General features: G+C 51.5%; 5 protein-coding genes across 5 annotated transcripts; 2 read left to right on the forward strand and 3 right to left on the reverse strand.

The window, feature by feature from the left end:
- Window positions 1-1,121: 1,121 nt before the first annotated feature.
- Window positions 1,122-2,294, reverse strand: CGCS363_v012625 (uncharacterized protein; the record flags this gene model as incomplete). The annotated part of the gene is made up of 1 exon (XM_036644474.1): window positions 1,122-2,294. One exon carries the CDS (start codon window positions 2,292-2,294, stop codon window positions 1,122-1,124), a length of 1,173 nt encoding a protein of 390 aa, XP_036491173.1.
- A 5,972-nt stretch (window positions 2,295-8,266) lies between these two features.
- CGCS363_v012626 (uncharacterized protein) lies at window positions 8,267-8,659 on the reverse strand (the record flags this gene model as incomplete). Its single annotated transcript, XM_036644475.1, has 1 exon — window positions 8,267-8,659. One exon carries the CDS (start codon window positions 8,657-8,659, stop codon window positions 8,267-8,269), a length of 393 nt encoding a protein of 130 aa, XP_036491176.1.
- A 2,762-nt stretch (window positions 8,660-11,421) lies between these two features.
- On the forward strand, window positions 11,422-12,699 carry CGCS363_v012627 (uncharacterized protein; the record flags this gene model as incomplete). Its single annotated transcript, XM_036644476.1, has 1 exon — window positions 11,422-12,699. One exon carries the CDS (start codon window positions 11,422-11,424, stop codon window positions 12,697-12,699), a length of 1,278 nt encoding a protein of 425 aa, XP_036491175.1.
- Window positions 12,700-13,439: 740 nt separating this feature from the next.
- On the reverse strand, window positions 13,440-14,258 carry mpc2 (putative mitochondrial pyruvate carrier 2; the record flags this gene model as incomplete). The annotated part of the gene is made up of 4 exons (XM_036644477.1): window positions 13,440-13,581; window positions 13,640-13,776; window positions 13,942-13,957; window positions 14,032-14,258. The coding sequence occupies 4 exons, from the start codon at window positions 14,256-14,258 to the stop codon at window positions 13,440-13,442; spliced, it is 522 nt and encodes a 173-aa protein (XP_036490510.1).
- A 700-nt stretch (window positions 14,259-14,958) lies between these two features.
- On the forward strand, window positions 14,959-15,473 carry CGCS363_v012629 (NADH-ubiquinone oxidoreductase 10.5 kDa subunit; the record flags this gene model as incomplete). The annotated part of the gene is made up of 4 exons (XM_036644478.1): window positions 14,959-15,044; window positions 15,145-15,251; window positions 15,325-15,357; window positions 15,415-15,473. The coding sequence occupies 4 exons, from the start codon at window positions 14,959-14,961 to the stop codon at window positions 15,471-15,473; spliced, it is 285 nt and encodes a 94-aa protein (XP_036491177.1).
- Window positions 15,474-15,655: the final 182 nt, after the last annotated feature.

Below are 15,655 nucleotides of genomic sequence, written 5' to 3' on the forward strand. Positions count from 1 at the left end.
ATCATGACTTCTCCTGCATATCCGTCGATGCCTAAGGCCTCCAAGCTCAGTGTATTGTGACAGAAAGACAGGCAATCACCGCTGCTGGGTTTAGCCTATGGGACGCAAGCCTTGAAGACTGACTATCCGTGCAATCAAATCGTCCTCTCAATTTACGCACATGTACATACTTAGCGATATCTCAAAGACTCATCTAAAACGCCAGGAACTTGATTCTCGTCTGACACTCCAATGCCCATCAGCGCCAGTTTCAGAACGGCGCATATTCTAGTGCCACACCCTCTCAAGCTGACCACAATTCACCATCTGTGCAGAAACAGACAACTGAATACAGTCTATTTTCTAGACGATACCTGTCCACATGTATCGCCAGGCCGAATTTATCCTCAAGATTGATCTGCTTCAATAGATCAGCCGTGACCGCCCTCAGCGGAAATCTCACCAACAGTACTTCTGGCTAGCTTAAGATCACTACCACTAAACAGAGGCAACACGTAAAGTCTGCTTCTCTTAGACTTATACAAGAAACTCCAGAGTTTTCCTTGTCAATTGTTCTTGTTTGACTGCTCAACAATTTCGTAGAATCAGCCCAAGCACCACAATTATCCTTACTAAAGGATTCGCCATGTTTTAGTCAAAGCTATGGGGGGGAAAGACATTGTCCGGCTAGCAAATTTCTTCACCCTAGCTGACTGGGTAGATGACATTCGCCCGTATCGACTGTGGAGCCACCGGCTCAATGACGACAACCTATCATTGGATTGAGTTGGGATTAGAAAGAACGTTGCAGGACCAGATGTATCATTCAGGAGCGCCCAGCTTGCTACACTCCTCATTCTTGTCTTAGGGCCGATTTCCGCTTTTACTCACAAACCAGTTGAAGAACTCGGTCCAGTCGTCTTTCTATCATTCACAAGGAAACCAGCTCCTCACGGCTGGAGTGCTTTTCATTGTGAGCAGTTTGAGGCCTTTCAATCAGAGTCTCACTGTTCCAAGTCTAGAGAACCCAGCAAACACGATCAAGAGTGACGGAAATTAACAAGACATCAAGAATGGATTTAAATTTTCATTCGACGAACTATGCTGACAAATGTGATGTATCTTGTTTCTTAGTCTGTAGATCAAAAGACTGGAAACATAGAGAGACCCAAATGTTCAGCATTCTCAGAAGGAAGATTGCTGTATTTCTCGTTACCATCCAAGGGCCCGAATCCGCTTTCACTCAAAAGCCATTCCCAGAGCTGATCGGAGTCGCTATGGCCCCATTCACGAGGAAGCCAACCATCAAAGTCGTCAATGCAGCTCCGACGTGGAAAGTACAGAGCAGGATGAGGTGGCCTGTCGAGCTGTTGCGCGATCATGGGTTTGCCCGAATCACGTCCTTCCTTGGTCCGAGACCATACCGTATCCATGTGGTAATCGATGGAGACTACCCTCGGTTCTTCAAGATCTTTTCCATTGTTGCGGAAAGAAAGTAAAACGTGGCTAGGGGTGAGGTTCAACCTATTGACATAGATACCAACGTGCAATTTTCGGACTACGCCGTCGAGCAAGGTCTTGAATATGCGGAGTCGGCTTTCGGTGTCCATTAAGAGTGTCTTGTCGGAGTTTCTGTGCAGTGCGATGGGGGATGTGCTGAGTTGAAGGGGGCCATAGTTATCACGGTCCCAGTCCCGGGTGCCAAGTTGCTCGATGGACACTCCGTCAATGTATTCCATAAGGATGAGACCAGTATACCTGTCGCGTGCGCAAGCATTCTGGCCCTTTTGTTCCTTCTCAAACACCCAGGTGCCATAGTACTGCGGCGCCAAGTGAGGATAGCCGGTCAGATTGTTATCGTACAGATGCTGGTACACTGCGGCCTCTGAATGCAGCTCGCCAAATGCATTGTCGTGAGATCGGTATCCATCGCGCACCCATCGATAGAGCGGTTTCGGAGTGAAAGTCCTGACTATGACGAGATTGACCTCCGACAGGTGTTGCGCGTGTCCGTTATCAATCTCGAAGGCCGTCGGCGCCTGCTCCACGCGGCACAGGAGGACCTTCTGGCCGTTCGCCGACTTGCCGCTAAGGCGCTTCTTGATCACGAGGCGAGCTCTCGTGGCGGGGTTGGCTGTCTCGATGAGTTTGCCGTCGGCTTGAGAGGGTTCGAAGTCGGAAGGCACCCTGCCACAATCTTCAAATCCGATGCCGCAGGGGTCGGACAGTGGATATGGCGTCAACACCAGCTCCTCACCCGGATCGAACCTTTCCAGAGCCGTAGAGTCAAGTATGCGTGCTGAAGTTCCGCTCATTTTTGGTTAAAAGAATGTAGGGTGAAGATGAGATGAAGGACGTTCGCTGGGGGAAGGCCGCTGGCTAAGAGCGAGGAACTAAAGAATGAACAAGCGAAGGACCAGAGTAGCGACAGGTTGAGGGGAGTTCGATACTTATGGTTTTCAAGCAAAGAAACGGAGATTGCAGCCTTAAAAATCAGCCAGAAAGTTCAAGCAAATGCACAGAATATTCTCTTTCATTGGATAAGCAAGGTTTGTGTGACGCTTGCCATCAGGCAGGTAAGCCCCTCTTGTGGCTTGAACTGGCAGCCAAAACACATGCGCATAGAATTGCGAGAACTTTCTATGTAGTAGCTACCATTGATGCTGTCTTGATACATTGCTTGCGCAACTTGACTTCTTTGTAGGTAGGAAAGAAGAAGATTCAGCCGCACTGTCGTTAGAGTTTGCGAAGAAAATATCATCTGCTAGTGTTCCTGCTCTTTCATCGTAGATGCGGGGTGAAAGACGCTCAGACCACTCCGAGGCATGCACCATGGAAGCTGTGTGACAAGGGTTGTCCATTGCTTCCTGGATGGCGCGCTCGACACTGTTTTTTGTGTGGTGACTTCTAGCTGAAGTGTAATGACTAACTTGTCAAGAAGCTTGGAATCCAATGTCTTAGAGGCAAAATTCATTGTCTATCGCTTTGATCCATCGGCCAAAGTCTCCAAACCAGTCTCCTGTCTTTGAATCAGGCGTGAATTTGACCAATCAGCTTATCAAAACTTGGCTTGCTAGCTGATTGCTGACTAAGGTAGTACAGATAGAGGACCGCGATTTCAGCGGGTGTTGACCCGTGCTAATGTAACTTGGATCTTACCACGACACCGCCCCAGGCCTGAGAAAAAAATCGCTCTTTTCATGGAAACTGGTCACAACATCCTGCTGTTGGAAATGGAATCTCCCTTACTTAGCCACCTGTCAAAGATACTCACGCTTTCTCCTCCACAATCAACCTATGCGGACTCGAGTCTTGCCGGCCCTCTGACGTCACATACTGGGACGGCCTACCTTTTTCTCTCGATATCATCATCCTTTCCACGGCTTACGGTTCACTCGTATCCCGCCATTCATTGGGCACGAGCCTACATCTCAAATATACCCATCACCCGCCACCCAAATGCATCTTCAACAGACTATCTAGGTCTTTCAGACACGCTCGCAAGCATGGCTGTTCGCGCTTGCGTGTTCCAAGACTTAGACCAAGTTCATAGGTTCCTCTCAGTCCTCCCCCCGATTCAACGTTCAAATCTTTCTCCGGCTTGCCTGCTTCATGGACTGTCTGGAACACTCTACCTCCTCCGTCTTATTCGTCACTGGGTTCCCTCGTCCGCGCCGCTGGTTTCTCCCCCGATAGTCTTGATATCCGAATGCCTTCTCACTAGCCCATGGTCTTGTCCGAAGTCCGGAGGTGGTGTGTTGGACGGGGAGTTGGGCATTCTTACTCAGCTCGTTCTGACGACTCCCCCACTAGCGCCCCGATTAGTTGAAAAACTTGCACAGTTGCTGAGGATGCAGGATCAGGATGGGAGTTGGCCTTCGGCAGAAGAAATTGCTGGGGATCATGACAAAGGACAGCTCAATACAAGATCAGAATCAAAGAAAACTAGAGAGGCATCATTCGCTCATGGAACCATTGGATTCATTCTTTCTCTTCACTCAATCCGTCCCTTCTTCCCTGATCTTCATGAGCGAATCGACGAAGCCTTAGCGAAAGGCAGGCAATTCGCGCTGTGGGATCAGAAGAAGGAGATGTCGCATCAAGGGGGGCTTTGGTATGGCAACCTTGCCACATCATTGTGAGTCATTCGACATTCGTCATTGCACTATCCTGTGGTCAAAAGAAAAGACATACGACCAGCATTGCCATTTCCGCAGCCGTCGTCAACCAAAAGCTGAGTCCATACCAGCTAATTCTTCCCAGAGTTTTGCCTAAAGGGGCTGAAAGAACGGCCTACCTTGGCTTTTCTAGAGCAGCCAACGGGTCTATTCACCCAAACGACCCGGAATGTGATCCAACTTCTTACGGTTCCGTGGGATCTTCATACGATCCTGGAGCTGCCTGGCTATGGGCTGTATGCGAAAAGGACCAGCCTCGGATGATTTTCTACAATGATATTTAAGTATCACCAATTCCATTCCGCTGCGCTGTTCATCAATTTTGGAGTGTAGGAGAATCATTGCAAAGGTGGACGTTTTACGAGCAATTCCTTCTCGAGGTCTTTGTATGCAACGAGGGTGATGATAATACTCTTAATTGTGTATTGGCGATGGTCACTGATGAAGTCCAGCTTGTACCTATCCCTCCTCTCGATGGAACCCTCCCCCGTCTGGCTTGATATCAAACTTATGCTGGGTCCCAGCCTACATGATTTGTTCCTTTACTAGCTTCGTCTTGGTATTATCTTGGTTGATGGTCCAATACATCTGGATACAGTACTCACACACTGACCAGACGTATTGATCGCCGTATCCAACTGCACGACTTTTGTTTCTGATGTAACGCACTTCGTTGGGACGGCTCAAGATCTCAGGGGAGACGATTCGAGCTTCCTGACCAGCAACGTTGAGGCATTGGGCGATGAGCACATGCGTGGCCTTACACGGCCTTACACGGCAGGCTGAGCTCAGCAATGTATTCGGAAATCACAGACAGCGACTTCGGCGCCTCCATAGATGGGTCATACAATGACTTAGGAAGAGGTACTTCTCCTCCCTGGGGCATGTCCAAATGCTGGTCGGAGAGTGCGCCGCCCCGCGCCGGTGGGGGATTAGGCCCGGCATTTGGCGAAGACTCAGAAGCGGACATGGTTGTTGATGCGAAAATAATCTCCTGGGCTGTTGACCGGGTGTGCGGTTGTGAAAAAGTGAAGTCGTGATATGGAGACACTGAGGAGCGATGAAAATCCCGCAGTTCAATTTAGGTATCAGGTTAAGTAACCTAGGCGCCTCCGAGCGTTTCAACTTCCTTGCTTGGCCAAGGCAGGTACGAAGACTCAGGCAGGTGGTTGGAGGAGAGCGGCGATCCGGTAGTAGCTATTCGGGCACGATAAGGGAAGCGGCTGGGCCTGGGGGCTGGCGTCAGCGTCTGGCTTGAAACCGAATACCTCGACTTCTCGTTTTCCGCTTGGTACTAAAGTAGATGTGAAAGCTTCTCAATGTGATACAAGGGGCTCTGAGGCGCTGTAATGCATTCATGTTTGAGTGCAACGTGTTCAGGGCTCTCGATAACACATGACACCTCAAAGAGAAGCGCCTACATTTGCTTGCATGTGGTTGTACCCGGGGATTAACCCGGCCGTAACACAACGGGATTGCAGAAATGGCGGCCTGATTTCTGCAATTAAATCAATGGAAATTTTGACCGGAAATGATTTGGGTCCAAACTTCGTATAGCCTCCTCAATCAAATCACTCGACCTTCCCCGCTGTCCTTGACGCATGACATTTCGGACGCTGCATCACCAACGCCTCAACTTCCTGGGGCTAAGGCAGGGAAGCAACAGTCACCTGAACATTTATCAGAATCCAACTATTGACTACGTTTTTCACGCAAGCACAAGTTCCAGAAGCAATATCTCTCAGATCCAGGTGTCACGTGCAGCATCTCCGCCATGGTTCACTCATCAGGCTAGGTTTTCAGGGCTGCATTACTCTCGGAATGACAAGAAAAAGCGCTTCCGGGATGGTAGTCTTTCCCACATCAATTTTCATCTCGAAGCAGGTTACAGACCCCGTTTTCGAGCTCATTCTCGGACTCAGGAGGTCGGGATTGCGTAGATTTCACTTTCCATAATGCAGCTTGTGCGCGCGGTCTTGATACAAGTCGTGCCAAGAGGAGAGCTAGCATGAAAGCATCTATCCCTGCCATTGAGTTGAGGCCCCTCAATTGAAACGATTTGGGAGGGGGGATACTACCTTGCGCATTTTCCTAATTCGGACTTATTGCATTGCATGGTTGGAATTGCGGACGCATGTCGGTGCTGCCGCCGGTGGGTCTGTTATCCGGAACGCGACATTGGCAAGTCCTAATACTCTCTCAAGACGTACCTACGTCGCAGGAGGCCATGAGCTGCTTGGCTCGGGTGCAATAAAATATCAAGACTCAATGTTTCCAAGAAATCTCAGTGGTGGATCAATGAGTCCTCGGCCCCTTGATTACGCTTTTCTTAGCAACAGCAAATCTTTGACCGGCTGCAGTCATCTACATGCAAGTAGCCGTCACCACCTGATGTTGAGTTGCTGTAAGAAGAAAAAACGTCCGATGACTTGTTCGTATGCTCGACGTTCACACCGCGCCAAGAATGCACCCTGCGGTTCTCCTTAGTGGTCACCAACGCATACCTTTCGAACAGTGCCAGGACCATGAATCGGCTCAGCTGGAATTTTGGCGAGCGAAGACGATTTGAAGACGATGGGTTTTCAACACGCCAGTGTCTGTGTAAGTTCCTGGGACCCAAGTCGACTTTCTGTGTAGCCAATACATGGTCGTCTCCCCTACCACCACACTTTCTTCCCCTGACTTCCTAGTTGATTCATCCGTCATATGTACATGTGTTTGTCTATTTGCCAAGTCTCACCCATCACGCCTCAGTCTTCCTTCTTCTCAGGAAGGCATTGGCAGCCGGCCTTCCCCGTCAGCTCCAAAGAAATCTTGCAGACCAGCGCATCTTTCAGTGTCATAGGCACTCAAGTAGACAATCATTCGTCATCTGTGCTACAACCCGCACCTGCATAGACTACAACCACTTGCGCAACCTTACGGATATTGTGAGACCCTTCATGCACAACGTCAGCCACAAAACATGCCGAACATCGTTTCAGCGTCATTACATTCAAATGCCATGTTCGGTGAAACCATCGATGGTAACACCACCGTCGGCTGCAGCAACACCGCCCTCGTTACCTACCCTGACCTTGCCCGGTTCAGGCACAATCGCTGCAACGACATCGAACCGGGCACCACTCAATACAACGCGTGGAGGTCCCGCAACCTAGACGGGTCCGGATCTTCACTAATATTTTCACTTTCTTTAAGGTAAGCAATGCTGGAAGAAAAGAAGGTCATTGCCTGCAGTGTTTATATAGCCCAGTGCCAAGGGGAACAGGTCGAAGGACCGCACAAATCTTGTCTCTAAGCCCCTAACTCCAGCATCTGATTCCTTCTCATCAGGTCAGCCCGGGCAGACATGTTCCCAAGGCCTCTTTGATTCGGGTTTACATTGAGGAGATCTATTAGAACGTCTCTTCGGCTGTCTATGACAAATGTCATACGCTTGGTTGAGCCCGTCGTGGAAGGACAAGGAGGCTTTAGCCAAGTTAAAGCGCGAGGGGTTTAATGGTTGGGCACTGGAGGACGTGCATGTTCCGGACATGTTCAAAAAGGACTAGAGTAGGGTTTCGTGACACCAAGAGAACTCGTCGCTTGATGGCTTTTCCAAATTGACAGGCAGTCTTTTTCATATGTTTGGAAACACGAATTCATGATAGCAATGTCTTGGGCCGGGTTGCTGGCGAATGGGTCAAGGTGGAGGATGATGGGTCAAAAGAAAGCCTTCGTGATGTTCAAGTCTTTCAGTTCCATACGACATCATGAGTCAATCTAACCAAACGTCAAACATGGGAATCACAAACAAAGAGCCATGTTCTATCGCTTGGAATTGCCACAATGGCCTCAGAACATGTCACGAAACACACACACGCACGCGCGCGCGATGAAGAAGTCTATCATGCGAGCGATTAGAATGAACTCTTGTGTTTCATCTAACATAATCCACATGCCATTCATAACGCAACCACATGTTATGAGACAGATTAGACCCAGTGCTGTGGCTCATGAGCCCTTCAGAAGAAACCGTCAACCTCAGAACCAAGTCACCGGAGAATGAGAACAAGCAACTCACGAAGAGAAAGAATGACAGGCACATTCAAGCCGGTATGTAGGGGTTCTCAGAGCTTCGAAGAGGCAGGAGTGACCTGAGTTGCCTCCATCTGCTGAGCATCTCCAAGGAATCCGATAAGGGCAGGAAGCAGATTCTCCATGTTCTTGATGAGGCTTATCTGCATATGATCGGAAGTGTTGTGGTGAGAGGCCTCAGCTGGAACCTCGGGTCGGTCAAAGGATATGAGTTGCCATTCGGACTGATTTCCCACGCAGACATACTGGTTTCCAGTCCTGAGACTGTACGCAAGTACCTGTTGCAGCAAAGATGGCGAGCTCTTGTCGACCTGGGCTTCGGTGGTGATGGAGGACATGTCGAACTGTGCGGCCTTCTCGAAACTTTCAACAACGCTGCTAGCTTCCTTCGAGACAACGTGGGATTGAGAAGCAGAGGCAGACATGTTGAGATGAATTCTGGTGAACAGGGTGGTACGAATGGTTGATCAGTCAAGTTGGAATGGAGAAAGAGGGGATATGGTGAAGACAAGAGGAAAGCCTGATGGTGGTGCGACAGATGATGTCGAGATGGGGGTCATCCAAGTGTATTACGACAAAAGATGACAATTCTTAAGCACAGAATTCGTTTCTGATCTTCACGGACTTGCCCTAATGAGATAAATGGCGGCAAATTCGTTTGTGGCTACACATAGTGTGTATGAGGAAGTGTGTATGAGGACTCGGATACATCGCATCGAGGACTCGGATAAATCGCATCGAGGCAAGCTGCAGGATACGTACTTGGCGATGTACAACATGTCAGGCATGAAAACAATGTATCGTGTCACCTCATCTGGCGTCCGATTCTGTCACGCCGCGATGGCTACCTGCATATCAACGCCTGCATCATGCAGCCGGGGCGCAACATGGCAAGGAACAGCGCAAACAGGCGGTAAGAGGTGACTTGTCCACCATGGAAACTGCATGAATAATCAGAAAAATGCGATATCTCATCAGATTTTCATACAAACGGGGTATGTTTGCCCCGGTCCTCCTTCCTACCAATGCCTGGGGGACCGGGGCTCCCCAACGTCGCATTTTGGACCCGGCCCCGTCGGCAGCAGCGCCAGCAGCAGCACCGACATGTATCCGTAACCCCAATCATGCAAATGCTTTCGTTTTGGTCAAACTCACTAGAAATAGCACGCTTGAGATGAAAATGGCCCCGGCTTGGGTCAATCTCAGGGGCTCCAACAGTACGTGGCGAAGGGCTTAGTCGCCGTGGTGGACTCGTCCCGGCTTGCCACCTTGGCTGACCTCGTATTGACTGTCGGGCGCAAGCAGCGTACCGTTTATCACGTCGCATCTGCAGGCAAGGAAGCAAATTGAGGAGGCCGAAGGCCGAATCTAGTGATGAGGAAAGACGCACTCTGACACAACGTGTAAAACAAGGTGAATTGGGACGCGGTATCACGGAGAAGGGCAATCATTTTGGCATTCATTTTCCGCAGCGGCCGGTTAACCCTTTTCGATGCTGTGATTTTCGTGATCATTCACGCATTCCGCACGATTGTGTTGGATTGTGGTGCATACAGAGTCAGATAGTAGCATGCGGTACGCAGCCTGTTCCGTCTTCCAACCCTCGGCGCATGATTCTATCTAGTTCTTGATGAAACATGCTTTCCTCAGCTTTGTCTGAAGGTTTCCCAAATGTTTGAATCGTGGAAGAAGCTGGTTTTTATCTGCCACTTCCGTCACTAGACTTACCTCACTGCCTCATAGGCCTGTTGGGCGTAGCCAAGAGGTCCCGCGCAACATGTACCTCCCCTCTTCATAACATGTGTCCTGCCGCTTATCACATTGGCGGATCAGGCAACTCCTGAGTGGAGGCCGCAAGCCAGGCTCAGGTCAAGTCTGGCATCGCCCAGCAAGTCAATCGTTCTGACCTGTACGTCGCCTGGCTCTGTTGATATTGCTCCATAGTGGTGAAAGTGGACGCTCGTTTTCAGAGCTAGGAGAGCTCTGGAGTCGGTTGAAGTTCTTTCTTCTGATACTCTAAACGTTATTGACTACGTCGGACGTCTCTTGGAATGATCGTAGACAAATCATGCAAGGTCTCCCTTCCGAATGAGCTGGTCTAAGTAATAGAGCAAACCAGCCGCCATAAATATTGCATACCTCGACCAGGACTGAGAAGCAACACCTAGGTTGAGTGTATGTGGTTTTATTGCTTCGCAATTATCGTGGAAGAATGCCCGTTGTACATCAATTTTGGTTTCCTTATTTATCTTGGGCTTCCTCTTGATGCGGCGGAGGCCTTAGCAGTAATCTTGTCGTGACACTTCGGGCAGCTACCTGCTCGAGACCAATGCGAACATCGATGAGGCATCGTAGGTCGAGGTTCTGCCAGACCAGATCCATGGTCGAGGCACATGCCCGTCAGTGGCATCTCCGTTTAAGGTAGTTTGCAAGGTTTCGCAGCCTCTTGGCAATGTTACCCAGGACGCCGTACGCCTGCAAAAGGGTCTCGAAATCATGGCTGAGGCCTTCAATCATAGACTCTACTACGATACGAAAACCAACCTGGCCGTGCAATATTAAATGATTAACTGTTAGAGTTCCAGAGATGAAGTGGAAAGAAAGGTTCAGTACAAAAGTCCGAAGACCTTGTCGGTATACTCACAACAGAAAGACCATGATAGACGAGCCCGTTAGTTGCGCTCTACCTCCGGTACTTGAGGAAGGGAACGAAGTAAACTAGGGAAGATGACGATGGATTTTGGATCGCACTCCTCACGGCCAGGAAGTCAGAGTCGCTGAATCATCAAGACGTGGGGATAGTGGCCAGGGTGGAGGATCAGACGTAGACATCGCAAAACAATAAAAGCAGATGTGGATGCGCCGTCATATGATTCTACGAAGTTTTTGCTAGCCAGAATTTGATCACATTGGAGGCGTTTCACCTTGATGTTCCGTTGTTCTTTTTCCGAGAATTAATCGCTTTCTTAGACTCTTGGTGAGTGCTCACAAGGCGCAACCTACCTTGACGGACCCTTCGGGGATGTTAAGAACCCAGAACATAAAAGAATCTTTCAACTCCCACAATGTTCCACTAATCCTCTACTTCAGTCTCAATCATTGCCATTCCTGTTTCTCACGCGCATCCCATCCGCAATCTTGTCAACACGAAACTCACACTCCGACTACTAGCAACCCCTCAATCACCATGTCTCTTGAAGACTCGGCTTCCAGCGATCCCATCACAGCGTACGCCGTCGGAACGACGCTGACGCTGCTCCCCCACATGAATCTAGCCACGCCTTATGCTAGATGGTACGGATGGCGGGAAGACAAGGAAAAGCCCGAAAGTGCCAAAAACGTGGAATACCATCCAAGCAACTACACGCCTCCCGCCGCAGAGAACAAGTCAGAGCAGCTCAGTGTTCAAGTCTTGAAGGTCATACACGTCATTGGCGGTGAATTTTCCCATGAATCTCTGCGCCTGGTTTGCAAAGTTTTGAAGGCCCCCAGCACAGAACTCGACAACGGCGAACGCCTTCGCGAGGAGAATATCGTTGTCGCCGAAGTCTTCGACCATATGCTTTACGCCACTCTCGTGCTTCCGTTTGCTCCGGTCTTGAGGTCGACCTATCTGGCCAATTCTGAGTTCTATCAGACTGCTGGAGTCTACAAGCGCCTCCACTCGGCAGGCGAAGAAAATGTCAAGCTCACCGGACCGTCTCAAATGGCCCCGGAATACCACGGATCCTGGGTTATCCAGCACTTACCAGAGAAAAATGACGGTAGCATCACTACGAGGTATGTCGGCGCCGTCCTCAGGGAGCATGTAGAGGGACCTTCCATCGAGTCCGTCTGCTATCGCCATGAGCGCGATGGCCTCTTTCCGCTGCGCAAGATACGCCCTCATAAAGACCTGGACAGGGAGATATCACTTGAAGACAGGGATGTCCGTCTCGACATCATGAAACAGATCATCCACGGCCTCGTCGTTCACAAGAAATACCACATCGAGCACGAGGGCCCCGAGGCAAAGAACTATGTCATCACCCTCCGCCGCAACGGCGAGATCCTCGAGAAGCCGCAAGCCGTTCAAGTCAACTTCGGGTACACCTACCTGTGGGACCTGACCATATGGGCAAAGTCCAAGCACCAACATCACCAGACCCATCTCAACATCCCGAAACTGCCTCATCCCATTCATCCCATCGAGTTATACGACTTCGATTACCTGACCGACTTCGCAGGCTGGACACCTTGGCACTGGACATCTGGTCAATGGTTCCGAAAAGGGACGAGCTTGATGCACAAGTGGTTTCTGCGGCCTGACGTGTTCGGACCGAAGCAGGAAGGGCCCAACTACTCACTCTTCGCCACTCTACAACAGGAGGAGGGGCTTCAAGACGAGCAACCTGCCACTCTCAGCAACACTCAGGACCTTGGGACTGAAGACTCGGGCAATGCGTGCGAGGATGGTGGGCAGTGAGGCGACACGCCAGAGTGGTATTCGGAGATGTCAACACGCATGCATTTGCGTAGGGCCTCGGAAGAACGATGAAGATAATCTGACCTGCAACGCAGTTCGGACTTTGTGGGAACACTCCTTTAGTTTCTTGGAATTGATTTCAATTGTGCTCCCCCCCACTGCCTCAGATGAACAACCTGCCACAATTCGTGCATGGCATGCTCTCTTACAAATCACCTCGATCAGCGTGAACAAGTTTGGCGCCGTGACGACAATGCCTTCTGTGACCAAACTTTCCTTTTGCTAGACGGATGGTAGTGGCCAGGTGCTGCGATGGTTGACATTCCGGCTTCATGACTTGCTCGCAGCGAACACAGATGGGATCGAGTCGCCGCCCATCATCCTCCGCAATGGTCTGTCATGGATCAACGTACCGCAGGAATTCTCTCATTTGCGAGACAGTCATATCTTTCCGTCGGGCTACGATGATGCAAATCCTGGGCCGTGTAAGATCCCGATGAATGAATAGAAGAAAGGTTTAGTTTACAACCCAAGCCCGAAGACCTTGTCGATGTACTCAAAACACACAGGGGCAGCTGCCGCAGCAGATGAGCCCCTAATGCTTCGCCCCCACGCTCATTGTGGTATTACCGGAACTCTACAGAAGCTAGCCAGACCTCAGCCAAGCCAAGCTGCACAGGTCGCCGTATCCCTCCTCCTACTTCCCCTCCAACCCCACTTCACCTTGCCATGTAGCCCATCTATGCCTTGACAGCCTCCTTGGCCTCCTCCTTGACCTCCTGAGCGACGTCGCCGACGCTCTTCTGGGAAGATTGCCAGAGCAGGATGCGGGAGACCTGCACGACACCGACGACACCGAGGAAGAAGTTGACAGCGGCGAGGCTACACAAAACAGTTAGTACCAGCTCCGGACGAGCTCGAGACAGAATTGGGCACGTACAGGTAGTTCTTGGGCTTGATGATCAAGCACCAGCGGGTCCAGATGATACCGGTGGCCGTCAGGGCGGCGTTCTGGGTGAGGGAGAGCTTCTCAGCGGGACGGGCAAGGTCGGCGATACCGGCGAGGACGAGAGCCCACTGTACCAATCGCAGTCAGCATCCAGCACCATCATCATGTGTCCGTAGCATCCGTCCATCATGCGCGCAGGCTCAAGCTCCGACATCGCGCGCGGGAGGCATCGCAAGGGATGTAACACGGCATTCGCGGGGTCCTCGACGCAGCGCGGTGGGGGAATATCGTACCTTCATAACAGGAGCCCTGCAGCATCTCATATCAGCATCTCTGTCCGGCCACGACGTGCTGCTCTCTCCAGCGGCGGCGGGGAAACTCACCAGAAGTGCACCGTCTTGAGGCCGACGGGGCTGTCCCACATGCGCTTGACCCAGCTCTGCTGGGCGCCCTCGGCGGAGGCGGTCGAGCTCTGCCACCTCTTGGAGCTCTCGCGGAACTGGGCGCGGAACTGGGAGGTGCGGAAGGCGTTGCGGATCGGGGCGCCGGCGAAGGGCTGCTGGCGGAGGACGGGGCGCGCCGCCTTGAAGAAGTTGTTTGCCGGGGCCATCTTGATTGCGGGTGAAATTCGATCGAGACGAAGCTAGCTGCCGGCGGTTCTTTGCGTTCCCTGTCGAGGACGGGAGCTGGGTTCGTTCGGAAGGGAGGGGAGATTTCGGGCTCGGCGGCGGAGGGAATTGGGATGCGAGGTTGAGTCAAGGTTGAGATAAACCCGGAAAGTTCGTTGAGGGATGGCGATTGATTGGGAGGAGGTCCGGCCAAGGCGCAGAGCGGGACAGACAGACACTGCAGCTTTTTTTGGCAGCTAATAGCGGTGCGTTCGCGCAGGGCCAGCTGTTAGGGGACGGTATCCGTACCTGTGGCACACCTAGAGCCCACGCGCGCCCGGGCGCAAAGGGAAGCCCGTCAACCGGACTTAAGCGGGGACAACGTCCAGAAAAAAAAGTTGACATTGGGGAAGGGGAGCACTGACCACCCAGGCTTCGAGTGCGACGAGCAAATTGGCGAGCGCTCATTTGGTGGGGGGCGCCTACATCGGCGGGGGCTGACTTGTGCATCTGCATAAGACAGCTATCAGCACAAAGTCGGGACCCGGAATAGTTGTGCATGGTATCCACTTTAACGGCGGCATCTCGTCAACTTCAATCCTCGAGCTCCCCAATCAAATCGACCCCAATTGTCCTTACCACCCGACGGCCGCACCCTCCACCGACGAACCTCACCACCGTCAGCGCCAAACGCCTACCACGATGTCGACCAAGTACGCCTTCGGCAAGGCCCTCAAGGAGGTGCGCTTCCTCTTCTGCCAGACCGGCGAGCACAGCGCCGCGACCCGGTAAGTTTTCCTCCTCCCCGTCGCCCGTCGAGGCGGGCACGCCCGGCCTGGCCTGGCCGGCCATTGCGGCATCAATTGCTAACGAGGCACCGCGCGACAGCTCCTTCCTGACGAGGACGTACCCCACGATGAAGAAGCACAACCCCCAGACCCCGATCCTCATCCGCGAGGCCGCCGGAACGCTACCCAAGATCTACGCGAGATACGGTTAGGACTGCCCTTTCCCCCAGATCGCCGAAGGAAGACGGAATTGCTGACGAAATATTGCTGCGCGATACAGAGTTTGGTGTTGAGAAGAGCCAATCCTTGGAGGGTGAGTAACGAGTCTCTGGATGTCCAATCTAGAGAGCCGGGAGCTAACAGGGCGCAGGTTTGTCGGACAAGCAGATCGAGGAGACGGTTTCCGGCCTAGTCAAGGGCAGCGCATAAGGGAACCCAGACGGGGGGACTCGCCTGGTAAGGGGAAAGACGGTCAATGAGGAAAAAAAGAAGTTTATGTACCATCACCGTGTTGAGAGAATACGATCTATCTCGACGTCGAAAGGGACCTTTTACGAAGCGATTGGTGTGCTGCCCAGATCCAGACTGCACTTTGAATGTGCCGGCAACTT

Source organism: Colletotrichum siamense (assembly GCF_013390195.1).
Source record: "Colletotrichum siamense strain Cg363 chromosome Unknown KSG_Cg363_contig08, whole genome shotgun sequence".
Taxonomy (NCBI): Eukaryota; Fungi; Ascomycota; class Sordariomycetes; order Glomerellales; family Glomerellaceae; genus Colletotrichum; species Colletotrichum siamense.